The sequence below is a fragment of the Elephas maximus genome, chromosome 3 (assembly GCF_024166365.1).
Source record: "Elephas maximus indicus isolate mEleMax1 chromosome 3, mEleMax1 primary haplotype, whole genome shotgun sequence".
Classification (NCBI taxonomy): Eukaryota; Metazoa; Chordata; class Mammalia; order Proboscidea; family Elephantidae; genus Elephas; species Elephas maximus.
Genome location: NC_064821.1, coordinates 68,273,418 through 68,301,180, shown reverse-complemented (window position 1 = coordinate 68,301,180; position 27,763 = coordinate 68,273,418). Strand labels below are relative to the sequence as shown.

Below are 27,763 nucleotides of genomic sequence, written 5' to 3'. Positions count from 1 at the left end.
TCCCCATTTATTAAGAGAGAACAATGTTATTTCTTCATAGGCTTGTTGTGAAGATTGATTTAAATAGTCTCTAAAGTATCTAGTGTTGCCGTTAATAAGTGGATTATAAAATGGACCTCAACCTTGAATCCTTAGCAGTATGTGATCATGTAACTGAGTTGAATATCTACCATTTGACTTCAAGATGAGACTTTCCAAAGGCCTGTGGCTTTTTTTTTGGCCAGCTTGATCAGCTATTTCTTTTGGGAGAGGAAACTGGTTCAAAGATGTTTTTGACAACTCCAGAAGGTTAAGTGAGGTCTAGAATGAAAGAACCAGTTCTGAGACAAAGCTAATAAAATAACATGCAAATAAGAATTCTATATCTGCTTTAACTGTTTTTCTAAATGAGACTGACCAGCAGCTGCGAAGAAGGCTCTACCCTCACGGCCCCACCCCTGGTTTCTAACTGACTTATTTTCTGTACATGCAAAGTAGTTTCCATCTGAGGAGCTATGAAATACTTAAAACTCAGTCATCCAATATGTTTATTTGCAGGTATATCCATTCTTGATTATTTTCTTAAAGAACAGTGGCTAAAAACAGGATTAAAAAAAAAAAAAATAGTTGTCATGTAGTTTCTGAGCCCTGGCAGGAGAACTGGCCAAGCCTTTCCACAGTGGAATGAAACTTCATCCCTTATAGAGCTTATACACTGTCAGGCAGGAGGGACTTGCATTTTGGTTATGTATGATCACCTGGGATGCCAGGTGTGCGGTATTCTCTTGGTATGTTGTTGAGACAGGAACAGTACATTGAAAAATTCAGTTAGAACTAGTTTCCTCTCCTTGGGCAGTGAGCTGACCCACTAGGTATTCAATAAACATTTATTGCTGCTGAGGGGTAAAACAGTATACAATACTGGGGAAGCCAGCACAACTTGTACAAGGCGAGGTCATGGAAGCTCCATAGACACACTCAAACCCCAAGGGACCAGATTACTGGGCTAAGGGCTCTGGGAACTGTGGTCTTGGGGAACATCTAGCTCAACTGGCATAACATAGTTTATAAAGAAAGTGTTCTGCATTCTACTTTGTTGAGTAGCATCTGGGGTCTTAAAAGCTTGTGAGCGGCCATCTAAGATTCTCTACTAGTCTCACCCTGTCTGGAGCAAGGAAGAATGAAGAAGACCAAAGATAAAAGGGAAAGATTAGCCCAAAGAACGAATGGACCACAACTACCATGGCCTACACCAGACTGAGTCCAGCACAACTAGATGGTGTCTGGCTACTACCATCAACTGCTCTGACAGAGATCACAATAGAAGGTCCCAGAAGGAGCCAGAGAAAGATGTAGAACAAAATTCTTACACACACAGACACACACACACACACACACACGAGACCGGACTTACTGGCCTGACAGACTGGAGAAACCCCGAGAGTATGGCCACCCAGACACTCTTTTAGCTCAGTAAAGAAGTCACTTCTGAGGTTCACCCTTCAGTCAAAGATTAGGCTCATAAAACAAGACTAAGGGGGCACACCAGGCCAGGGACAAGGACTAGAAGCCAGTAGGAGACAGGAAAACTGGTAATAGGGAACCCAAGGTCGATTAGTGGAGAGTGTTGGCATGGGGTTGGTAACCAATGTCGCAAAACAATATGAGTACTAATTGTTTGAGAAGCTTGTTCTGTAAACCATCTAAAGTACAATAATTTTAAAGAAATTGTTTTTTAAACATTTGTTTTATTGGTAAGTAAGCAGTTTTTGAGTCATATAATTCTATCAAAATAAAAGACTTCTGTTCAGACCACTGCCATCACCTCGCCCGTTTGAGGAAATACAAATTCTTCAGTACGCTAGGAAGAGCAAGAACAACAGCGTGAAACCACCTGTGTCATAGTCTAGCAATGGGTCTGGCCTGCTCTGAGGAGGATCCTTCTCTAGGTATACAGGTGAGAAGTGAGGCTCTGTTATGTATTCAGTTGTATCCCCCAAATATATGTGTTGTGAAACCTAATTTCTATGCCTGTGTTTATAATCCCATTTGGGAATGAGCTATCTCTGTTACGTTGATGAGGCGGAATTAGTGTAGGGTGTATCTTGAGTCCGTTTCTTTTGAGATACTAAAAGAGATTAAACACAAGCTAGCAAGCAGAGATGGGGTAAGATAGATGCCAAGGCACGTGGAGATCTCCAAGGAAGCAGAAGCTAAAGAGACAAGGACCTTTCTCCAGAGCCAACAGAGAAAGCCTTCCCATAGAGCTGGCACCCTGAATTAGGATTTCCAGCCTCCTAGACAGCACTGGTTTTTTTTAAACTGTGAGATAATAAATTTGTTTGTTAAAGTCATCCACTTGTGGTATGTCTGTTAAAGCAGCACTAGGTAACTAAGACAGGCTTCTTGGGAAATAAGTACTTTATTGGGTTTAGGTAGAGAAAGGATAATAAGAATTAGTATCGGATGTGGAGTAAAAGATTTGGTTTTGAAAATGCAATTGGACCCAAGCTGGAGAAAAACATAGAACAAAATTCTCACACACACACAAAAGTCCAGACTTACTGGGCTGACAGAGACTGGAGAAACTGTGGGAGTATGGCCCCCAGACAGACACCCTTTTAACTCAGTACTGAAGTCAGTCCTGAGGTTCACCCTTTAAAGATTAGACAGGCACATAAAACAAAATGAGACTAAATGGGTGCACTAGCCCAGAGGCAAGAAGTAGAAGACAGGAGGGGACAGGGAAGCTGGTAATAGGGAAATAGGAAAGCTGGTAATAGGTTGAGAAGGGGAGAATGTTGACATGTTCTGGGGTTGGCAACCAATGTCACAAAACAGTATGTGTACTAATTGTTTAATCAGAAACTAGTTTGTTCTGTAAGCTTTCATCTAAAGTACAATTTAAAAAAATGCAGTTGGGGAAAATTGCAACGCTCTTACTGATAAAGTTTGAGCCTGCATCCCCAGTTTATATTCATTTATTTAGTAATTATTTACTTCTGTTACTATGTGAGTATATCAGGTACATTTTTAGAAAACACTCAAAAATAGAAATAAAAAAAGAATATTAAGAATAAACACGAAGGGATGTGCTAGTAATTCTCTCCAGTGTATCATTTTGTGTACCCCAAGGGTGTGTGCTTCTCCCTTTGGAGACTGCTGCTCAGTGGAAATCTCTAACTTAATTATAACAGCTTTCTCACAACCCAGGGATTCATTCCAGAGATAAAGGAGACAAAAGCAACCTGAGGGAGTTGTCTACGGAGTGTTCATTCCCTGCCAACCCTGTTGCTCTGACAAGAAAACATTCACAGTTAGGGTTTTCAAAGTGTTTTCCTTTTAAGCCCAGCTTTCCCTACTATGATACTGCTTCCTTTCTCCTTACTACAGCAGTTGGCCACCCAGAAGGCACCTTTTGGTAGGAACTGGTAGCCCTCTCTCCCTCCCCTTTTTGTAGCTTTGCTACTCCTCTTGCTCAATTGTGTGCTAAGAATAAATGCAAAGGTGGAAGTGAAAACTTGACATTGCACATATTGGCCTGACTGTGCCAGGGAGGACTTTGTTTCTCTCTCATCTTCTTGCCTGTTGCTCATTCCCAGAGTACTACTCTCTTCCTCACACTCCTCTTGTGCAGTTTGAATTGATCTCTTTGGAGGAGGGCATGGGAACTGGTGGGCAGATAAGAATGAGGTGTCAGATACTGGGAACTGGCACAACAGCCTGGAGTAGCTTGTTCAGTGGTCACCTGATGTGCTCCATGCTGGGGTATGGAGGCCTGGGAAGTACACTGGGTCTGGACAGCCCAGAGACGTTAGCAGGCAAAGGAAGGACGCCCAGGTGCAATGCCTAGAATCCAGGAGAACCCTCCTTTGGCTCCTCAGATGGATCCTTGAGATCATTTTTTGTCTGTTTCCTGTCCTCTCTGCTGACCATGGCACTTAGTTCCATAACTGGCTCAGCCCTAGAAACCAACATCCCACCACCTCCAAGAAATGAGACCCATGGTCTTGCCTCACTGAGCAGGCTTAGACTAACCTTGGAAGCCAAGTTAGTTCTTGTATGGGCAGAGCCTTATATATGTTCTCTTCTCTGCACTATACAGGTCGATGTGGCTGTCCAGCCAGTCTGTACTCTGCCTCCATGGTTTAGAAACAATATATTTTGAACACTGGAATGAATTCCATGGCTAGTGTGGAAGTGTGGAAAGAGCATAGGTTTTGGAGACAGGCACAACTACATGATCTTGGTCAACAATAATATGATATAATGATAGTTAATATGTTTATTGAGTACTAGACATTGTGTTAAATGCTTTACAAAAATTATTTCTTTTGATCCTTAATTCTTTGAGCTAGGTAACTATTCTCATTTCACATGTGAAGAAACTGGCTCAGGTTAAAATAATTTGCTCATTGTCAAAGTTGGTGGGTGGCAAGCTGGGATTCTCACCCAGGGTCATGCTTTCAGAGTCCTCACTCTTAACTGCTGCAGCCTTTTCCTAATCTTTAAAATCAGGCCATTTCTACTTAGGAGAGTTGAGCTTTACGTAGTTTGTAAAGGGTTTGGCACACAGGCAGAACTTAATAAACACTACCTGTTATCATTCATATAGAAAGTCACATGTCATTTTTATTCAATAGTTTTAGAATGAAATAATCTTGGGTAGTCACCAACAACTTGGACAATACGTTAGAGTCACCTATCAAACCTGCCAGCTTTTGGCAGCCTCAGGTCTCCATAAGATTCTTCTTTTTAAAATGGCTCCCCCTGACTTCACCAGATTTTGGGGGCAAGGTCTTAAGATTCTGCACTTGAAGCCAGGTTCAACATTCATGCAACACCCATTTTCCACATGCCTCTCAGTGTGCTCGGATGCACCACTGGAGGCACTCACTCGTCTATGCCAAGAAATTTGTACAACCACTACCTGGCCAACCAACTGGAAGAGAACCACATTTGTGCCCATTTCAAAGAAAAGTGATCCAACAGAATGCAAAAATTATCTAACAATATCATTAAAATCACGGACAAGTAAAATTTTGCTGGAGATAATTCAAAACCAGCTGCAGCAGTACATCGACAGGGAACTGCCAGAAATTCAAGCCGGATTCGAAACAGGATGTGGAACCAGGGATATCATTGCTGATGTCACATGGATCTTGGTTGAAAGCAGAGAATATCAGAAAGATGGTTTACGTGTATTTTAATGACTATCCAAAGGCATTCAACTGTGTGGGTCATAACAAATTATGGATAACATTTCAAAGAATAGGAATTTTAGAACACTTAATCGTGCTCATGAGGAAACTGTATGTAGACCAAGAGGCAGTCATGTGAACAGAACAAGGGGATACTGTGTGGTTTCAAATCAGGAAAGGTATGTGTCAGGGTTGTATCCTTTCACCATACTTATTCAATCTGTATGATGGGCAAATATTCCAAGAAGCTGGGCTATATGAAGAAGAATGGCATCAGGATTGGTAGAAGGCTCACTGACAACCTGCAATATGCGGATAACACAACCTTGCTTGCTGAAAGCAAAGAGAACGTGAAGCACTTACTGATGAAAATCAAAGACTACAGCCTTCAGTATGGATTACACCTTAAAGAAAACAAAAATCCTCAGAACTGGACCAATACACAACACCATGATAAATGGAGAACATATTGAAGTCAAGGATTTCATTTTTCTTAGATCCACAGTCAATGACTATGGAAGCAGCAGTCAAAAAATCAAAGGACGTATTGCATTGGGCAAATCTGCTGTAAAAGACCTCTTTCAAGTGTTAAAAAGCAAAGATGTCACTTTGAGGACTAAGGTGCGCCTGACATAAGCCACGGTATTTTCAATCACTTGGTGTATGCGAAAGCTGGTCAATGAATAAGGAAGACTGACGAAGAATTGATTCATTTGAATTATCGTGTTGTGAGCAATAATTGAATATACCATGGACTGCCAGAAGAACAAACAAACCTGTACAAAAAAGTACAACCAAACTAAATGGGCACACCAGCCCGAAAGCAAAGATGAGAAGGCAGGAAGAGACAGGAAAACAGGACAAACAGAAACAGGGAACCCGGGGTGGAGAAGGGGAGACTTGACACATCATGGGGTTGGCAATCAATGTCACAAAACAATTTGTGTATTAATTGTTTAATGAGAAACTAATTTGCTCTGTAAACTTTCACCTAAATTACAATTTTAAAAAAGTACAGCCAGAATGCTCCTTAGAAGCCAAAATGGTGAAACTTTGTCTCACGTACTTTGGACATGTGATCAGGAGGGACAAGTCCCTGGAGAATTACACCATGCTTGGTAAAGTAGAGGGTCAGTGAAAAAGAGGAAGACCTTCAACAAGATGAATTGACACAGTGGCTGCAACAGTGGGCTCAAACATCAGCGGTTGTGAAGATGGCGCAGGACCAGGCAGTATTTTGTTCTGTTGTACATGGGGTCACTATGAGTCAGAACCAACTTGACGGCACCTAACAACTCATGTGCTAGGTGCTAGGAATAGAGAAATGAAGAAGACATAGTCCTGTCCTCTCAGGGGCTCAGAGCCTTGGTGGGGGAGGAAGGTAGCAGACACAGAAAAAGGCACTCATGATACAGTGTGATCAGGACCAAGCCCACTTTACTGGGTGGCAGTCAGCACAAGGTGGACTGCCACTTTAATTCCTCTGCACTAACCGGTAGTTTCGAGACTGAGTAGAACCCAGTTGGATATGAAAGCTCCAAGGCTGAGGGGGTCATGTTAGGTGCTGGGCCCAGATGAGCCAGCCCTCAGTGCTAGGAGCCTAGGACCCAAGGAAAGCTGGTGCAGTGCCCATCCTGGTTCAAATCATCCCCTGGAAAGCCATTCTCTGTCTGCAGTCTGATTTCCAAGGTCTTGTAAGAGCTGGCTGGTGTCTCTGTGACTTCCTGAGAAGCACCTGATAGGAAGCATGGTTCCTTTAGCACCTAGATGGTTTTCTGCAAGCGTTCACGTATTTCTTCATATTCATGGTCTTCCTTATCTGCAAAACAGTTCAAGTCAAGGAGGATCTCTGGCCTTGGGTAAGCTCCCTACCTCTTTAGGGCACAGTTTCCTTATCTGTATAGAGAATGGGTTGGTCTAGATGCTATTTAAGGTCTTTGCTAGCCCAGGAATCACAATTTGTTCTCTCTGAACACAGCAACCTTTTCATTGTGAACGAAACATTGATAGTTCATGACTCCACGCACAGAGATTTCTGATTCAGTAGGTCTAGGGTAAGGTCCAGGAATCTATATGATTTGATGAGCACAACAGGTAATTGTTTTGCAGGTGTTCCAGATCCCTGCTTTAAAAACCACTGTTCCATACTGAACACTTCATCCCCGGGTAGTCCTGTATGCTGCGGGAGAGTAGTATGTTGAGAGCTGAACTCGCCTTCCTCGCCAGGGCTCTGCAGCCCCTGGGGGAGGAACAGTCCGGACCCTTCAGCCTTAGCCCACCCCATATAGGCCTATCCATCAAACTGGGACCACAGGAGGGTGTACCTGTGAGTATGGGCAGCACTGCCAGAGGTAAGGAAGCAGCAGAGGAGCTGGAGGGGAGGAGCAAGGACAAGGGTGAGCAGGGCTGTTGGGGACTCACCTGAATCCCGTGTGACCGGCTTAGTGGGGGTGAGGTTCTTGTGGGCCAGAAACATGCTGTACACATTTGAGCTGTCCTTGGAGGTCTTCATCTTGGGTTTGGGCAGGAGAGGGTGTTGCTCCAGTCCTAAGACTGGAGTAGACTAAGTGGGAGAAAAGAACAGGAATTAGCGGGGGCCCAAGCAACAGGGGAGCAGAGTCCATGAATGTAAAATTTACTTAAACTGTCACTTCCTCTGCCTCCCCTCTCTATTACTACCTTTTCAGGATAGGGTTTCTGAGGACTGTGGGTGTTTTTGCTACAAGTACATGAAATGTTCTTTGGCAGGGAAGAAAAGGATGAGGGCGAGAGATGAGGATAGGTCTAGGGGCTGGAGACAGTGTGTCCTGGAATTCTCCATGTGGGGTTTGGTCAATGTCCTTCAACTCTATTCTGAAGGGGAAAAAAGCAAAATAGAGACACTCCAGGAAACCAGTTACAGAGTCTCAGGACAGAGCGCCAGAGCGGAAAGGGGTCCCAGCAGGAAGAGAGCTTTTATTGAATTACCACGTGCCAGATCTATATGCATATCTCTCAGTTAATCCTCAAGTGATCCTCTGAGTAGCTGTTTCAATTCCCAGTTTACATGTAAGGAAACAGGCTCAGGGAGTGCTTTTTCAGACTTCACACAGGGGATCCATAGCTGGGCCATAGTTTGGGCCCAGCACCGTGTCAGTAACCTCTAAAGCGGTATTCTTTCCACCAGACTTTAGAGGGCAAATCATACCACTCTGTCTTAGTCATCTAGTGCTGCTGTGACAGAAATACCACAAGTGGGTGGCTCTCACAAATAGAAATTTATTTTCTCACGGTTCAGGAGGCTAAAAGTCCAAATTCAGGGTGCTGGCTCTAGGGGAAGCTTTCCTTTCTCTGTTGACTCTGGAGGAAGGTCCTTGTCTCTTCTGAGCCTTTGTGCCTGGGCAGTCTTCAGGTGACTTGGCATCTCTCTTCCCCCATCTCTATTCTGCCTGCTTTTGTATATCTTTTATATCTCAAAAGAGATTGACTCAATCGACAATAAAAGGTTTACTACACACAGAAAAAAAGAAAAAAAACATTCTTTGATGGTTACCAGGGATGGGAGAGGCAGGGAGGAAAAATTACCAAATAGGTAAAAGACACGCATTAATATTGGTGAAGGGAAAGGCAATACACAATATAGAAGAAGCCAGTACAACACGACCAAGGCAAGAGAGGACACTGAGAGGAACACAAGAACAAAGGGCAACTAGGGTAAGTACAGTAAGCATTGGCAATTCTGCAACAATAGTATTAACAATAACTTACAAATGGATACATAGTTAGATACATATGCTAAGAGGTATGGGAGAGTGTAAGGGAGCACACCTACCTGCAGATAGAAGCTTGGCCGTGGATATTTCTACATACATGACTGTAGGTGTTCCTCATGTATTAACATAGACAATAGAGCACACAAGGGGCACAGCTGAAGAAGCCTCCTAGGCTTGAAGGCAAAGGAGCATAGACTCAGGGGACATCTACGTCAGTTAGCACAACGTAGTTCATAAAGACAATGTTCTGCATCTTACTTTGGTGAGTAGTGTCTGGAGTCTTAAAAGCTTGCAAGCAGCCATCTAAGATCCAACTCTTGGTCTCTTCCAGTCCATAACAAAGGAGAACAAAAAAAACCAACGACTTAAGGGAGCAATTAGTCCAAAGGACTAATGGACCACATGAACCACAGTCTACATGACCCCGAGACCAGAAGAACTAGATGGTACCCAGCTACCACTACTGACCACTCTGACTGGGATCACAACAGACAGTCCCAGACAGAACACGAGAAAAATGCAGAACAAAAAGTCAAGTTTACAAAAGAAACCAGGCTTACTGGTCTGACAGAGATTGGAGGAACCCCTGAGACTATGGCCCTAAGACACCCTTCTGACATGGAACTGAAGCCATAACTGGAAACCACCTTCCAGCCAAACAATAGACAAGCCCATAAAATAAACGACACTGGAGAGGACCACGCTCCTTAGAAAATCAATTATATGAGATCAAAAGGGGCAATATTTGCCCAAAAGCAGGGATGAGAAAGGTAGGAAGGGTAGAAAATCAAGTTGAAAGGAAACAGGGAACTCAGGACGGAAACGGAGAGAGTGCTCACACATTGTGGGGAATGAAACCAAGGCCATGAAACACTTCACATACGAAGTATTGAATGGGAATCTAATTTGCTCTGTAAACTTCCACTTAATGCACAATTAAAAAGAAAGATTGATTCAAGATACACCCTACACAAATCCTGCCTCATTAACGTAACAAAGACAACCCTTGCCCAAACAGGATTATAACCACAGGCGTAGAGTTAGGATTTACAACACATATTTTTGGGGGACACAATTCAATCCATAACCCACTCTCTCAATGAACAGCAGGGAGTACTGATTCCCAGAGGGGAAAAGTTACTGGCTGAAGGGCAAAAAGCAGGAACTGGGCCCAAAGTCACTTCCATCAGAAGCCAAAACTGGGACTGGGGTCTTTCAGTTCTTTGTACTGTATTCCTTCCAGCACTATGACAAGGCCTGTGTTTTAAAGGTCCCAGTCTGTTCTTTGTCCTGTCAGAAAATGACTGCCACTCTCTTGTAGATAGGAGCCCCTCTGAGGCTGAGGCTGCTCTGGGTATTCATCTTTTTAACTTCTACTTCTATCCCTCTACATATCAAAAAAGCAAAAACAAAAAACCCTGCTAGGAGTCAATTCTAACTCATAGCAACACTATAGGACAGAATAGAACTGCCCCATAGGATTTCCAAGGCTTTTTAATCTTTATGGAAACAGACTACCACATCTTTCTCCTGCACAGCAGCCAGTGGATTCGAAGCACTGGCTTTTTTGGTTAGCAGCTGAGCACTTAACCTCTGTGCCACATCCACACAGTACTAAATATAAGTTTCCTAAGATCCCCAGACCATATGCTTGTTACAGTTTGCAAAGCGCTTTTCCTATAGATCATCTCCCCTTCTCAGCAGAGCAGAATAGCTAAGAGCTCGGGCTGTGCAGTCAGGCCTGACGTCAAAGCCTGGCCCTGCCACTTGCTAGCTGTGTGACCTCAGGCAAACCTCTCTGTGCCATGTTTTCTCGACTATAAATACAGATAGTATCAGTGACTATCAGGGATGTTGTGAGAGCTAGGTGGGACAATTCTGTGAGGTGCCTGGCTATTACGAGCTGAACTGTGTCCGCCCCCCCCAAAAAATGTGTGTCAACTTGGCTAGGCCATGATTCCCAGTATTGTGCGATTGTCCACCATTTCATCATCTGATGTGATTTTCCTATGTGTTGTAAATCCTACCTCTACGATGTTAATGAAGTGGGATTAGCGGCAGTTATGTTAATCAGGCAAGACTCAATCTGTAAGATTAGATTGCATCTTAAATTCAATCTCTTTTGAGATATGAAAGAGAGAAGCAAGAAGAGAGACATGGGGACCTCATACCACCAAGAAAAGCAGCACCGGGAGCAGAGCATGTCATTTGGACCTGGGATTCCTGTGCAGAAAGGCTCCCTGACCAGGGAAGATTGATGACAAGGACCCTCCCCAAGAGTGGACACAGAGAGAAAGCCTTCCCCTGGATCTGGCACCCTGAATTTGGACTTCTAGCTTCCTAGACTGTGAGAGAATAAATTTGTTAAAGCCATCCACTTGTGGTATTTCTGTTATAGCAGCACTAAATAACAAAGACACTGGCCCAGAGTAAGCACTCGATAGATAAAAAAAAAAAAAAAAAAATTTTTTTTTTTTTGATAGATAGCAGCTAATAAAACAGCACTGTGAGAGCTACGTGGTTTTATCCCAGGTTTATTGGTACGAAAGGGATGCTCAGAGAAGGAAGGACTCATATAGGCTACAGAGTGAGTAAACTGGAGCTTAAATTAGTCTGAGTTTTTCTTTTTCCTGTCATCTGTGTGCTTCCCAAGCTTTGTATAATATGCAGTGTGAAAACAGAAAAGTGGCAGTTATCACTGTGCCTAGGAGAAAATCTGAGCAGAGCCTTGCCCATGAGCCTAAAAGGAGGAAGAACATTCCAGGCAAAAGGAATGGTGTGTGCAAAATGCTGAGGCAGGAATCCTGGCATACTGAGGATGCCTGAGTCATTTGGCTGGAGCCTGGAGTGGAAAGTGGGTGGTGGAAGAAGATCCCAGGAAGGCAGAAGTGTGGTCAGACTAAAAAGAACTCTGGCTGCCATGTTAAGGGGGTTGCCCCACCCCCCTGGCAGTGGTGAGTCACTTCTGAAGGTTTCAGAAGATAGGATCGAGGTCCATCCATGACCAGGGGAAGGATTTGGGAGTGCCACACTGACCGCTGTGGGGGAGAAATGGAAGCTGCTGAAACAGCTTCAAGTAAAAGTGACGCAACTTGAGCTAATGAGTGACAGCAAGGGTAGCAAAGACAGGAAAGGCACAATAAACTCGAAGTCGGAATGCTTATGTCAAGTTCAAGCTCTGCCACTTACTAGCTGTGTGACCTTGTGCTAGTCAGAGCGTCTTTGAGCCCTCATTTTCTGAAATGTAAGAATATGGATAATCATACCAACTTCAGGATCAAATAATAGGTGCAAAGTGTGCTTTAAAAGCTGCCAAGCCCAAGTCCTATACAATTCTAAGAGAGATGTGATGCCAAACAAGAAATGGCAGGACTCGCAATGATCCCAGCTCTCCCTGACAGGTGAGCCTCCTCCCTGCCCACCTCAGTTATTTTGGTACCTTGATGCCCCCCTTCTTGATGTTCTGTCTCTTCTGCCCACTGGGGCTCTGCCTTTTGGGGGGCCTGGGTGGGGGAGGTTGGCTCTCACAGGCTGATAACTTCCGAAGTTGATAGTAGAAGGCTTCTGTCAGCTCCTCCACTGCGGCTAAGGGAGGAGGCTCAGCTGGCTGGCCTGGCTGCTCCTCAGCTTCCACGACAGTCAGATCCAGCCATCGAGGAGGGATCTCAAAGCACATCCTGGGCTCAGAGTCCAGGCTGACCACCAAGAAAGGTTCTGTGATTTTCTCCTCCAGCCGCAGGCCCAGGAAGGAAGCCAGAGGGTCAGCCGGGTAGCTGGTGTCCTTAGCCACCACCTTGACCTCACAGGGCAATGAGAACTGGTCAGTCAGATCTGCCAGGCTGTAGCGCCGGCCATCGTTCATTTCCTCCACAAAGCTACCAGGGAAGTTGACAGGCAGCAGAATCCTTTCTTGGTCCTCTTCAGACTCTTCTTCCTCAGCCCGGTCACTCAGCCGTTGACACACCAGGACATCTATGTCCTTGCCCTGGGCTCCACAGGCCTGGCCAGACCCAAACACCTCCAGCCGGTCACCCACAGCCAGGGAGGTGAGCTCAGGGTTCTCCTCCTCATCGCCCTCATAGTCCTTCGTGGCCACCACCCGAAGTGGCTGGCCTGGCTTGAGAGCACTCAGGAGGTCATAGGCCGTGGAGAACTCCCTTGGCCGCCGTCGCAGCTTGCCCTGGTAGGCCCCGGAGATTATGAAGTGTCTGGGCATCTTCCGGCCCTTGCTTGAGGCCAGGACCCTCCAGGGTGGTGAGGCCTGGCCGTAGATCCAGAGTCTCTGGCCTTGCCGCAAGCAGCCCGCCCATGGGCTGAGGAAGATGCGGGGCCCCTCTGGAACTTCCAGGATCTCCATGGGCAGGGGGAAGGGGCCTCGCCGGGCCAGGACCTCGCTCAGCAGCAGCGGCTGGATGAAGTGGATATGTTGGGAGGAGGCAGTGACATCCTCCACGTCGACCTCCAGCGTGGAGGGGATCTTGACGATGGTTCTGCGCACTGCGGAGAGAGGAGGTCAGCTTAGGAGTGCGCCACATGCTGCCCAAAGGAGGTTCCCTCTTACTTCAGCAAAGGACACTGGTCTGGGCTTTGCTGACCTCTTTCCTGTTTTCATCTTTTCTTTCCTACCAGCATTTTCCTACTGTACCAGGTTCCTTACCCACTCCTCAGTCTGAAAACTAAATATTTATAAAAGCAGAGAGAATGGCATAGTGAACCCTCATGTACCAATCACCCAGCTTCAGCATTTAACTCATGCCCCATCTTCTTTCATCTATGCCCACCCATCTACTCCCCCCTCCAATGGATTATTGTGAATCAAAATAATCTCAGACCATCTGTGACCATTTCAGTATATATCTCTAAAAAAAAGGGATGATTAAAAAACAAGAAAAACCACAATGTTGTTATCACATCTAAATCATAGTAATTTGATAATTCCTTAATATTATCAAATATCCAATCAGTTTATCTTCCTTTAAATTTAATTTAATTTTGAGTATAATTTTTGTTGTGTGCCAACGAGTCAATTCTGACTCATAGAGACTCAATGTGACAGAGTAGAAATGCCCATATGATTTCTTACGCTGTAATTTTTTTATTTTTGTTGTTGTTGAGAATACACAGCATCTAAACACAGCAAAACATACACTATTTCAACAGTTTCTACATGTGCCATTTAGTGACATTGATTACATCCTTCAGGTTGTGCAACCATTCTCATCCTCTTTTTCTGAGTTGTTCCTCCCCCATTAACATAAATGCACTGCCCCCTAAGTTTCCTGTTAAGGATTGAACTGTGTCCCCCCAAAATGTGTATCAACTTGGCTAGGCCACGATTCCCAGTATTAAGTGGTTATCTACCATTTTGTGATCTGATGTGATTATCCTTTGTAAAACCTCACCCCTATGATGTTAATGAAACAGGATTAGGGCGCTTATGTCAATGAGGCAGGACTCAATTTACAGAATTAGGTTGTATTTTGAGTCAATCTCTTTTGAGATAGAGAGAAGCAAGCACACAGGAGAGGGACCTCATACCACCAAGAAAGAAGCGCCGGGAACAGAGCGCATCCTCTGGACCTGGTGTCCCTGTGCTGAGAAGCTCCTAGACCAGGGGAAGATTGATGACAAGGACCTTCCGCCAGAGCGGACTCAGAGAGAAAGCCTTCCCCTGGAACTGATGCCCTGAATTTCCACTTCTAGCTTCCTAAACTATGAGAGAATAAATTTCTCTTTGTTAAAGCCATCCGCCTATGGTATTTCTGTTATAGCAGCACTACATGACTAAAACAGTTCCTATCCAATCTTTCAAATTGTTGTTGTCAACTTGATCCCATATTGATAGCTCTTGAAACAGCATAATGCTCAAGGCAGACATTTTTTACTAATTAAGCTAAACAAACACTTGGTTTTAAGAAGACTTCAGGGGATATTTTTAGTTTAAGGTTTAAAGATTATCTCAGGGGAATAGTTCCAGGGGCTCATGCAACTTACATGGCACCAGGAAGTCTGGAGTCTACGAGAATTTGAAATTCTGTTCTACATTTTCCCTCTTTTCATCAGGATTCTTCTATGGAATATTTTATCAAAATGTTCAGTAATGGTACCTACGCTATAATCATTATTAGAGCAGATTGCCAGGTCTTTTCTCCCATGGAGTAGCTGATGGGTTCAAACTGCCAACCTTTCAGTTAGCAGCTGAGTGCCAAACCATTGCGCCACGAGGGTTCCTTGAATATGATTTTATAAGGTGCCTTTTCTAATCCTTTCTAGATTTAAAGAGAGATAAAAACCAAAACAAGAAAAACATGACTAAATGACTTTTTTGGAGCCCTGGTGGTGCAGTGGTTAAGAGCTACAGCTGCAAACCAAAAGGTCGGCAGTTTGAATCCACCAGCAGCTCCTTGGAAACCCTATGGGGCAGTTCTACTCTGTCCTATAGGGTCGCTGTGAGTTGAATCTACTCGACGGCAATGGGTTTGGTTCTTTTTTTTTTTTTTTTAAATAACTATTCAAGACCTCTTTAAAGTGTTGAAAAGCAAAGATCACTTTTAGGACTAAGGTACACCTGATACAAGCCATGATATTTTCAATTGCCTCACATGGATGCGAAAGGTGGACAATGAAAAAGAAAGACCAAAGAAGAATTGATGCCTTTGAATTATGGTATTGGTGAAGGATAGTGACTATACCATGGACTGCTAGAAGAACAAACAAATCTGTCTTGAAGGAAGTACAGCTAAAATGCTCCTTAGACATAAGGATGGTGAAACTTCATCTTATGCACTTTGAACATGTGATCAGGAGGGACCAGTCCCTGAAGAAGGACATCATCCTTGGTAAAGTAGAGGGTCAGTGAAAAAGAGGAAGAACCTCAGGGAGATGGATTGACACAGTGGCTGCAACAATGGGCCCAAACATAGCAACAGTTTTAAGAATGGTACAGGACTAGGCACTGTTTTGTTCTGTTGTACATAGAGTCGCTATGAGTTGGAATTGACATGATGGCACCTGACAACAAATGACATGAGCAACTTGTTTCCCCCTCGGGCATTGATTAATATCCTGGTGTATAAAGCCAAGAGGTAACTTTGAAAACTATAATGAAAACTGCCCCATCACTGTGTTACTTGATCCACACCACATGGAAAGCAGGATAGAGAATACTCTCCCCATTTTACAGATAGGGACACCGAGTCTTAGAAAAGTAGTGACTTCCCTCAGGTCACATGTTGGGATTTTTGCTTCGCTCTGTGCCATATGAGCTGGTAATGATTGAAACTGGGAGATGGCACATGAGGGGCCATTATACTGTTCTGTGTTTTTTGTTTTGTTTTGGTTTTGGTTTTTTAAGGCTATAGTTACAGATTATCTGATCTGTCTCACTATCCAGGGAAGCCTCCTAAACCCACCATTAAAACACCTGGCTCCCAGACTGTGGTCTCTTATGACCATTTCCCACTAAGGGTCTACGGCTCCCTGGCAAAGAGCTAACTTCAGTTCCTGGGGAAGAAATGGTCAAAACGAGCCTGGAAAATCTTATGCCAGAAATCAAGAAAATCTATCCAAGACCATGCAGGTGTGTCAAAAGGATTAAGAAGCCAACTTGAAAAGGCTCCCACCAGCCAAAGATCAGATAATTTGAGCATCGATAATAACTTCATGGATTGAAACACATTGAAAACATTAAATCTATGAGTTGATAGTGACTTTAAAAAAATAAATAAACTATATAATCACCTTGAAGGATGCCAGGGAGCTAACTCATTATTTTAAAAGCTGGTAACAAAGGGAAAGAAGAATCTGTCCTGCATTTCCTGGACAAACACCATCTAAGAATAACCAAACACTAGATGAGTGGAAATTTCATTTTATAGAAATTTCCCAGCTATTAAGTGAAGAAGGAAATGATAGGATTAAAATATCACTATTTTGCAATTCCTAATAAAATACTGGATCTAGGCAATGGTCATCATTAGCCAGTCACACCACAAAAAGAGCAGCAATGAGAAATGTGTGCCTCTTGCACTTGATCCAGTCTCTAGATCTAAGGACTCATGTACAGGTCTGCAGAAAAGAGTTAACATAGCAAGTCTGAGGCTGCTCTCCTTAGAAAAGTCTGCTTGCAACATTGGCTCTTGGCTGGCATATGGGAACCTAGATTCAGGAGGGTTCCCACCATTCTCTAATAAAATGGCTTGGTGTATCTAAATTATTCATACAAAAGACATGGTTTATTCTGAACACCTGCTTTTCTTTCTGGGAATCTGGAATTCTGGTACATGCTAGGCAGAGAGTGCCTACATGATCACCACCCCCCATAAAAACCATAGGCACTGAGTCCCTAATAAGTCTCACTGGTAAACAACAGTCCACAAGTGTTGTTACAGCTCATGCTGGAGGAATTAGGTGTGTCCAGTGTGACTCCATTGGGAGAGAGAGGACTCTTGGAAGCTTGTACCTGGTTTCTCCAGATTTCATCCCATGCACCTTTTGCCTTTGCTGATTTTGCTTTGTATCCTTTCACTGTAAGAAATCATAGCTGTCAGTATGACTATATACTAAGTCCTTCGAGTCCTCTTAGCAAATCATCAAGCCTGGGAGGGTTCTGGGGCCCCCGATGCAACAGAAAATACAGGGGACAGAGGAACATGTTAAACCCTACTACAAGGATGCGGTCAACAAAATCAAAAATATAAAAAACCCTACAGAACAAAAGGCCTAGTTTCTTCAACAAAAATTACAAGAAAAATAGAAAAGGAAAGGAAACCTATAGATTAAAAGACACTTAAGAGACATAACTGCTAATGGCAACATGTGGAGTTACGTGAATCCCAATTTGAATAAAAAAAATTACAGAGGAAATTCAAACATCAAATGGATATTTGGTGATATTGAGTTATTGTTAATTTTTTGGTGTGGTAATTGTATTATGGGTCTGTTTTTTAATGTTTTTTTTTTAGAGAGACATTGGAGTATTTACAAAAGAAATGATATGATGTCTGGATTTGATTTGAAATAATCAGGTGGGGTAGGATAAGGAGAGTGAGGATGGGCAGAGATGAGACAGGCCATGAGTTGGTAACTGTGATGTTAGATGATGGGGTCATTATACTACTCCCTCCCAACTTTTGCGTATGTTTTAACTTTTTTTTTTAATAAAAAAGATTTAAAATATATATGTTTTTAATAGGGCAAAGAATCCTCACTTGCTCTGTAGTTGGCCAGCAATCCTGACTCTCTCTAGGTAAGTGCCAGGGAGTGGAATCTCCAACTCTGTACTCTTGGGAAACAGTCCCCAGGGCACCCATTCTTCTTTCTGCTCAGGCATGGCCTGTGACTGGCCACATTTGGATAGCTCCTGCCTCTGTTTCACCACCCTGCTCTGCCATGCTGCCTCCAGCCTGTGCTGGGGAATGTCCTGAGAAATAACCTATGAAGCCAGCTGGGGGGTTCCCTTGGACACAGTGTCCTATCTTCAAGGACCTTCAGGAATGATCCTGCTCTCCCCCACAGTCATGAAACTATGCTGCTCCCAAGCAACTAGTCACGTTTTCACTTTATGACACTCTGTATCTTTGGGCCAGCTGCTGGCAAGCTCGAAACCCAACTTTTGCCCCATTCTGTAAAGTACACCGGACCTCACCCTTACCTTACCTTATTTTCTTATCTCCTTTTACACCTAATTAATTTCCCATTTATTTGGGAACCTTTATTCTGTTATATTGTGTATGTTGGGTAAACTGCCTGGAATCCCTAGACTATCCACTTGAGAGGAGGGTCTTCCATCACAGCAGCTCCCCAGGTCCCTCCTCATCCCCCATCATCCCACCCAGTTCCCCCAGCCCACCCCCCAACTGCCTGGGCAACTCACTTTGCATGATGGCGTGGATCTCATACTGGGGCTTCAGGAATAGCGAGCTCCAGGGCAGGGTGGGGCAGGTGACGGGGCGGTCCCTCAGGGCTGGGTCCTGCACAGCCTGCAGCAGCGTCCGGGGGATACCAGGCTCCCATATCCAGAAGAGCCCCTTCTGGGACAGAGGCAGGCGCAGAGCGACCTGCTGTGTATCCGTGCTCAGGACACAGCGGGCACAGCAGGTCCCTAGGTGCATTTCCACAGCCTCGAGTAAGAGGGGCTGGTCCTCGGGCACCACCCTGCTCTTTATGGTGATGCTGTAAGTCGACATGAAGAAAATGGGCAGTGGCTTGGAGCTCTGAGTTACAGCAGTGATCAGTTCCTCTATGGTTCCATAGCTCTGAGAGGAGGTGAGGGGGCTGAAGTGGCCTGTGGGGCACAGCAGAGGGCGGGAGAGTAACTGGGTGTCAGTGGGCAGACCTTTGCTGGGGCCAGTGCCGCATGTACCACGCCCAAGTCTGGCCCTGCAGTAACTCAGCCAGAATCCCTCAAGGATAGATGCCAATGGTAGGCCTGCATCTGTACATCCGGGCTGCAGGGCTGAGGGGTAGGAGGCAGTGAGTGACAGCGTGTGAATGGACAGTGAGAGACAGGGATGGGGCAGCTTTTCCTGAGACAGACAGGCACGGACACAGGGACTCTCTCCAGAGATACAGAGAACAGAACAGGGACATGTCCCCAGTAGACATACCAGCGGCTCTGCATTTTCCTACCTCCTGAGCCTCTATGTGTCTCTAACTTTGCCAACTTGTCATTTCCCCAGATGCCTCACCACTACTCCAATCCCACACATCCAAAACTAATCCCACTCTCCCCACATGATGTGATTATCTCCATCCTGGGCAGCGCCATTGTCCGTCTGTCCTAAACTTGAAATCCAGAAGCTATTGGCCACAGTGAGCTCTGACCCTCTACCCTTAAGTCCTATCTCACTTTTGGCTGCCTGACTGCTCTCCCCGACTCGGCTCTCCCCCCACCACATCCGTTCTTCACGTGCCACCAGACTGTCCTAAAATATCCCACTTCCAGACATTCATCATGTCTGGGATTTCACTGCCCAAAACGCACAACCTGAACCTAATCAAGGAAACATCAAACAAACTCGGACTGAGGAACATTCTACAAAAGTACTGGTCTGAACTCTTCAAACATGTCCGTGTCAAGACAAGGAAAGGTTGAGGAACTGTTCCAGCCTGAGGGAGATGAGAGAGACAGGACCATTAAAGGCGATGTATGCTCTGGGACTGGATTCTGAACCGAGGGGAAAAGCTGCTATAAAGGACATGATTAGGATAGTTGGTGGAATTTGAATATAGACTGCGGATTCAGGGGGAAGGGGCGTCATGTCTACAATTTATTCTCAAATGGTTCAGGAAAAATATGTATATTATACACATATAGTAATATATACTGTGTGTGTGTGTGTAGAGGGAGGGACTGAAAGCAAATGTAGTAAAATGTTTAACATTTCATGAATCTGGATGAAGGGTATATAGGAGTTCTAGCAAGCCTTCTGTAAATTTGAAATTATTTCAAGATAAAATCAAAACCCTCAAAATGCAAACTAAAACATGTCATTTCCATGTTTAAAACCCTCAATGACTCTTCGAAATAAAGACCAAAAAAGGTTAGCACATCACACAACCCCCTGGTGATCTGGGTCCCCGCTTACCTCCCTGCCACTCATCCCTCTCCTTACATCCGTGCCCTCACATGCCCTGCCCAGTAGTCACAATAAAGATAAGAACAAGCCCTTAGAGTAGCTTACTCTGTGTCAGGCCCTGTTCTAAGCACTTCATGCATATCATTTAATCCTTACGTCAAGCATAATTATTCCCATTTCACAGAAGAATAAGCTGAGGCACAGAGAGATCACATGAACTTGCCAAGGCCACAGCTAATAGCTGGCAAAGCTGGGACTTGCAGCAGGCTGCTGGCTCCAGGGTCTGGGCCCACGATCTACTGGGGATGCCTGCTTAGGGTTTCCTGAGCACCAAACATGGTGTGCACATGCCACTCTCTCTACCTGGGATCCTTCCTCTACCTGTTCTGCCCTTCAAACCCAGCTCAGGTGTCACCTCCCCCAGGAAGCCTTCACAGGCGCCTGAGGCGGGGTGACTCCCACACAGAGTTTTCACTAACGCCTGTGCCTACTTCACTGCTGTCCTCTCATTGTCTGTTCCTGTGTCCAGTCCCCTGCCATCCTAGAAACTCCCTGCCAGAGAGGGCTGCACCCAGGCCATCTTGTGCCCCCACCCCACTCAAGGCCTGGCACGCCATGGGTGTTGGGAAACGTTTGGTGAGTGAATGTGTGAGTGAGCACAGAGACAGACACCTGGACAAAGACGAACACAAAAAAACACAAAGAAAGCCCCAGCGAGAGGCAGACGTGGTCAGAGGCCCAAACGGAGACAGGGGCAGCCACACCAGGCTTGGCATTGTTAGCCCACATGGAGGGCATTCCTGGCCTTGAGGCTGAGCAATGGTGGGTGTGAGAGCCTTGTGTGCAAACCCAGAGGGGTGGGAGTTCATGCCAGGGTTGGCAAGCCCACAAGTGTGTGTCCACAGGCATACCTGGAGGGTGCCAGGCACTTGGGGAGACTGAGGTGCCCACCTTACCCTGGAAGTTGGGAGAGAGTTCCATGATCTCATTCATCTTCAGGTTCTCACAGATAACCTTCTGGAGGCAAACCTGGGTGACCTTAATCAGGTCCCCTGTGGAGAGGCAGCACTCATTCCCAGAAATCTCGTAGATGGAGCCTGCAAAGACACAGACTCAGCTTCCCTGTTGAACAAGGCCCAAGCGCGGGTGGCCTGTGCCCTATTCCTTAAAAAGCTCTGCTCTGCTCCACCTTGGCACACATTGTTCCTATGCCTGGAATGTCTTTCCCTGCCCTTCCCGGTCTAATGCTCACTGGCTCAGCTGTCCTCAGGCTCTCAGGTTGGCCAACCCCTTCGGTGGTGCACTTCTCTGGCTTTTTTCATATCTTCTATAGGGCTACTAGTGAGACAGCTAGGGTTAACTCTGCTGGCAGAACAAAACAGCTGTTAAAAGGATTACCATCTAGAAGTAAACAAGAACCACACTCTGTGGACATGACATAAGGTTGAAACAACCTATGAATTACTATCTCCTTCTTAGTATTTTTTTCTAGTCTCTTTATGAGTCGGAATCGACTCTAGGCACTGTTTTTTTTCCCCCTTTACAGGCTACCGCATGCACAGAAGAACAAAGTGTGACCCCTGTTTAACCTCCCTTAGCCCTCCAAAGATGGTAATGTAGTGCCAAAGATCAGTGTGCTTGAGCTATATACCATAATAAGTGATGCCAAGGGCTGCCCAGAGGAGTCCATCTTGAATATCAGCGGGTTCCATCTTGGATTCCAGGTGCAGCGCCCAACCTAATTAACATGTACCACCATTCTGAGAAGTACCCGCCCCTTGAAAGAACCCCATTAAATACTCATTACTCTATTGCCTCCAAGGAAACCCTGGTGGCCTAGTGGTTAAGTGCTACAGCTGCTAAACAAAGGGTCAGCAGTTCAAATCTGCCAGGCACTCCTTGGAAACTCTATGGGGCAGTTCTACTCTGTCCTATAGGGTCGCTATGAGTCGGAATGGACAGCAGTTGGTTTTTTTGTTTGTTTGTTTATTGTCTCCAACGATCCCACATAAACCCTAGCCTTGCTTCCCTTTTCGAGTCAGTCTTTTGGAGAGGCTTAGATCCTTGCTGACTCCTTTTGCTTGACTCAAGCAAAATAAAGCTTGCTGAAGATAAAGTTTGTCTTTCACTGTATTCTTACTTGGGAAAAGACAAGGATCCTCTGTGTCAGATTGGCAGTTGGTCACACTAGGACTGGTCCATCTCAGCATCACTGCTGCCAGGATAAGGCCTGGCCTCTAAATAGGTGTTAACTAAAAAATGAGCAAATAATCCACTGCATCGCAATTCCCTGATTGTACAGCTATGAAATCAGGCTCAAGATCACAGAGCGAGGGTTGGTATCCAGCTCTCCAGCTAATGGCGGGGACAGAAAACTACACGTGGGCGGGGCCTTGGAGGCCACACGACCCTAGCGCACCTTCAGTGCAACCCCAGCAGAGCCTTTATTGTCAGCCCTGAGAAACCGATGAAAACTCCACCCTTCTCCCCAAGAAAAAAAACTCAAACCTGTTGCCATCAAGTCGATTTCGACTCATAGCAACCCTATAGGAAAGGGTACAACTGCCCCAAAAGTTTCCAAGGAGCGGCTGGTGTATTCCAACTGACGACCTTTTGGTTAGCAGCCGAGCTGGTAACGTCTGCGCCACCGGGGCTCCAGTACAGATTCATAAAACACCCAGTTGCAGAGGGCTGGATTCTCCAGGCTGGTGAGAACAGCAGCTTCGGTGCTAAGCGCTTACAATACAGGGGGCCCTGTGCGAAGTGTTGAAGACGCAGCATCGCATTTAAGCCCCACGGCTTCCCTTGGAGGGGCAGTTTTTATTTCCTAAACAAACAGCTTCAGAGGGGTTGAGTTGACCAATATTGTCAGCTAATAGAAGGCAGAAATGGGCTGCAAACCCAGGTTTGTTTGCTTCCAAAACCAATGCTCTTAACCACGCAGCTGTACCGTCTTTGGGTGTCCTGCCTAGTGGCCTGCCCGCATCCGTATCGCTATCTGCAGGCTAACATTGTCAGGCCATCGACGAACCCGCGCCCCTTCAGGTTCTTTCTCTCTTATTGCCCTAACTTCAGACGCTTCCCACCACCCCATGAACCCAGGTCAGGCAGAATGGGGAAGCTCAGTGATTGCGACACCCCCGTGTGCAGCGGCAATCGCATCGGGAGGGTGGGGAACTAGATCCTCGCGCGGGGGGCTGAGCGAACAGACCATAGGCGTCTGCGCGGAACCTCCAGAGGTACAACCAAGATTTGAACCCATATCTGCCAGAGTCCCAAGTGGACCTGGCGCGACCCACTGTGTGGCGATGGCCCGACCTGCCCCCTCGGTCTAGGACCGCACTTGACGCCTCAGAACGCTTTAAAGGAGGGTGCGGTGGGCAAGGAAGTTTTCCTCTGGTGGGGACAGGATGGGCCAGGGCATCCAAGCATTCCTTTGCTCTCTAAGAAACGGGACTGCACCCCAGCAAAGCACGTTTCGGTTCCCTCTCTCCTTCCACGGTCCCACTCGACCTCCCACAGCTCGTTCCTCCTACTCCCCCGCAAAGAGCGCCCCCCTCCCCGCCACCGCTGAGCAGCCGTCCTTTACCTTCCACCGCCTGTCACTCCCTCCCTCCTGCTCTTTCGGGCAATTGCTAGTGACTGAACCCCTGCTAGGCGGGCTGTGGCCAGGGAGCAGATGTGCAGAGCCTCGAAGAAGCAGAGAGTCGGCTTAGGGAAGTCGTCCGAAGGAAAAGCTGTTTAAGCTGAGAACTTTAAGCTAAGAAGAGCTGGTCAAGTGGTAGGCTGCCCACTGCCAAGCAGAGGCTAAAGGACCAGAGATCGGATGGAGGGAGGGAGAGAAGGGCGTCAGGGGGCACACGGAGTGGAGGGCAAAAGACAAGCTGTCTGACCCAGCACTTGAGACAAGTGTTGGGCGTCATGGGCGCGCTAAATCGAAGTTGCCCTAAATGCTGCGGTTCCAGCCCGGCTTCGCTCCGGTCCACCTCCCCTCGGTGCCTGAGCGCAGTGACTTATCACCTCCCTTCGGGTAGGTCAGCGCCCCCTAATTCACAGAGCAGAAGCTGAGGCCGGAGAGGCTGCGTGTGGCTGCAGGTCACACGGCTCGGGCGGTGGCGGAGATGCGAAGCTGGGGCGCAGCTTCCCGGGTTCTAACGCCCTCGCAGTCCTCTGCCCCGCACTCCCGGGTTAAGCCTGGCCGCGGCGGGGCCGGGTAAGGGGCTCCGGACCCACTCACCCTGGAAGTAGACCCCTGAGCAGACGCGCAGCACACGCGGCAGGGAGGCGGGGTCCAGGGCGCGCACGAAGTCCTTCAGCGGCAACGGCTCCATGTTGCGCGGCCAGCGGGCGGGGGAGTGAGGCGCCAGCCAGCACCCGAGAGCAGCCCCGCCGCAGCCCCGCCCAGCCGGGGCGGGGTGGGAGGAGCAGCCGCCGAGGGGCCAGGGAGCCAGCCCGCGCAGTTGGGCAAGCCACTTCCCAGTCTCAGTTTCTTCATCCCTAAAATGGGGATTGCAATACCTGCCTCTGACTTTGGTTGTACGGTTGAGAGCGTCAGATCAGGTCCTGATGGCCGGAGGTGCTGAGTAAATGAAAGCTGACCTCCACCTCCCCAGTGGTCAGTGGTGTACCCCGTGGGTGTTGCTGTCGTTAGCCTCTGTGGAGTCTGCCGGACTGCTGGCGACCCCATGCTCAGTGGGAATTGGATCGTTGTCGTCCACAGAGTTGATTTTGGCTGGTTTTCTGAAGTAGATTACCAGGCATTTTTTCCTAGTCTGTCTGAGTCTGGAAGCCAAAACAACCCACAACCGTCCAGTCGATTCCGACTCCTAGTGACCCTCTAGGACAGAGTAGAATTGTCCCATAGGGCTTTCAAGGCTGTAATCTTTACGGAAGCAGGCTGCCACATCTTTCTCCCACCGAGGGGCTAGTGGGTTCAGACCGCGGATCTTTTGGTTAGCAACCGAGCACTGAACCCCTGCGCCACCAGGATTCGTCTTAGGCTGGAAGCTCCTCTGATGACTGTTCAGCATCACAACAACACGCAAGCCTCCACCGACAGATGAGTGGCGGTTGAGCAAGAAGTGCACTGGCGGGAAATGGAACCCTAGTCCCCAGCACGGAAAGCCACAATTCTGTCACTGAACCACCACTGCCCCCACCCCAGTGGGGAAGGAGGAGGATAAAAGTAAAGGAGGAGCTCCAGCCGCCAAGGCCCCCACCCCCCTACCCCCAGTCAAATGGAGGAAACATGCCTGCCCTGGCCTTGCGGGTTTCTGGGTCTGATAGGAGAGACGCAACCCAGCTTCCAGGGGTTTACAGGGTGCACGCGAGACACGGCTCTGCCCTTCTCTTCAGAGGAGGGAGCTACAGCGTCACCTCTCCTAGATCGCCCTACAGGACACTTCAAGGTCTTCTACTTGGAGACCTCCAGTGATGGGAAGCTCATTACTTTTCCAGGAAACTCATACTCTCTTTGGACAAATCTAGCTAAAAATTCTTCCTTGGGCTAAACAGAAATCTGCTTGGGGGACAGACAAATCAGTTCTGACCACAAAGGAATGGGATAGGCTTTCCTATTTCCCTGCCCCCACTCCCAACCAGACCAACCTAGGTTCAAATCCCAGCTCCTCCTCTTGCTTGCTATATGACTTGAGGTAAGTCACTTTTATTTTCTGAGCCTGTAAAATAGGGGAAAGAATCTTTCTTTTGCTAGTTGTGAGAATCAAATAAGGTGATGCAAGCATTGTGCAAAATGCTTTATTTAGGTTTTTTTTTTTTTTGTCGTTATACAACAAGACTTTTCTAATCAGAGATAACAAAAGTTTAAAAATAAAAGGAATACATCCTAATTAATGAACATTTGACAAATAAAAAGAGGACACAGATTCTTTTCCCCACCATCCAATATTGTTACTACTAACATTTTGCTGTTTCTTCTAGTCTTTATTTTTGCTTGAGGTTTTTTTTTTAAGTAATTTTTTTATTTACATAGAAGTTACAAATATAGCAGAGATTTCCTGTCTACCCCTCATCTAGTTTCTTATGCCCCAAATATTACTTTGGCACATCTGTCAAAACGAAGAAAACACTGGTACGTTACTACTATCTAAACTCTAGAATTTATTTGTGTCACATCTGTTTTTCCACTAGTGTCCTTTTTCTGTTCCAGGACACAATCCAGGATGCCACATTGCATTTAGTCAAGCATGTCTCCTTAGTCAACTCTGGTCTGTGACAGTTTCTCAGCCTTTCATTGCTTTTCACGACCTTCACTGTCTTGAGGTATTTTTCAAGAATGTCCCTCAATTGGGATTTGTTTGATGTTTTCTTCATGACTAGACCAGAGTTAAAGTCCCTGGGTGGCACAAATGGTTACAGGCTTGACTACTAGCCAAAAAGCTGATGGTTTGAACCCACCCAGAGGCACCAAAAATACTGAAGGAAGAAGTCCCAGCTGTAGTGAAGGCAGGGCTTCTAACCAGGCAGAATTTGCATTTCCACCCCAGATTATGCTGAATCAGAATCTACATTTTAGCAAGATCCCCAGATGATTTTTTCTTTTATTTGTGCTTTAGGTGAAAGTTTACACAGCAAATTAGTTTCTCATTAAACAATTGATACACAAATTGTTTTGTGACATTGGTGGCCAACTCTGCAATGTGTCAGTGCTCTCCCCTTCTGCACCCTGGGTTCCCTGTTTCCATTTGTCCAGTTTTCCTGTCCCTTCCTGCCTTCTTGTCTTTGCTTTTGGGCTGGTGTGCTCATTTAGCCTCGTATACATGATTGAACTATGAAGCTCATTCTTCGCATGTGTTATTGTTTGCCCTATAGACCTGTCAAATCTTTGGTTAACCTCAGGAGTGACTTCAGTACTGAGTTAAAAGGGTGTCCAGCCCAGGTGATTCTGATTCAGTATATCTGGGGCAAAAAGGTGAATTCTCAGCAGGGGTTCAAACCAGAACAAACCAGTTCAAAGACCTGACTGAGGCATTGGCAAAAAACAAGACTCTGGGAATTGATGGAATACCAAATGAGATGTTTCAACAAATGGATGCAACACCTATGTCCAGAAATTTGGAAGACAGCTACTTGGCCAACCAATGGAAAGAGATCCATATTTGTGCCCATTTCAAAGGAAGGTGATCCAATGGAATGCAGACATTATCAAACAATACCATTAATATCGCATGCAAGCAACATTTTGCTGAAGGTAATTAAAAAAATGGCTCCAATTATACATCGACAGGGAACT

The 27,763-nt window shown here is 46.1% G+C and overlaps 1 protein-coding gene across 2 annotated transcripts; it reads right to left on the bottom strand.

Annotated features, from left to right (window-relative positions):
• Positions 1-5,748: 5,748 nt before the first annotated feature.
• On the bottom strand, positions 5,749-25,547 carry THEMIS2 (thymocyte selection associated family member 2). Of its 2 annotated transcripts, XM_049878435.1 has the most exons (6): positions 24,749-25,547; positions 21,468-21,608; positions 18,807-19,217; positions 12,372-13,429; positions 7,602-7,743; positions 5,749-6,999 (listed from the first exon to the last, which is right to left on the bottom strand). In XM_049878435.1, exons 1-6 carry the CDS (start codon positions 24,840-24,842, stop codon positions 6,944-6,946), a joined length of 1,902 nt encoding a protein of 633 aa, XP_049734392.1. In that variant the 5' UTR covers positions 24,843-25,547; the 3' UTR covers positions 5,749-6,943. The 2 variants fall into 2 exon arrangements, with proteins under 2 accessions (XP_049734392.1, XP_049734394.1); XM_049878437.1 differs by lacking the exon at positions 24,749-25,547 and having other exon boundaries at positions 21,463-21,551.
• Positions 25,548-27,763: the final 2,216 nt, after the last annotated feature.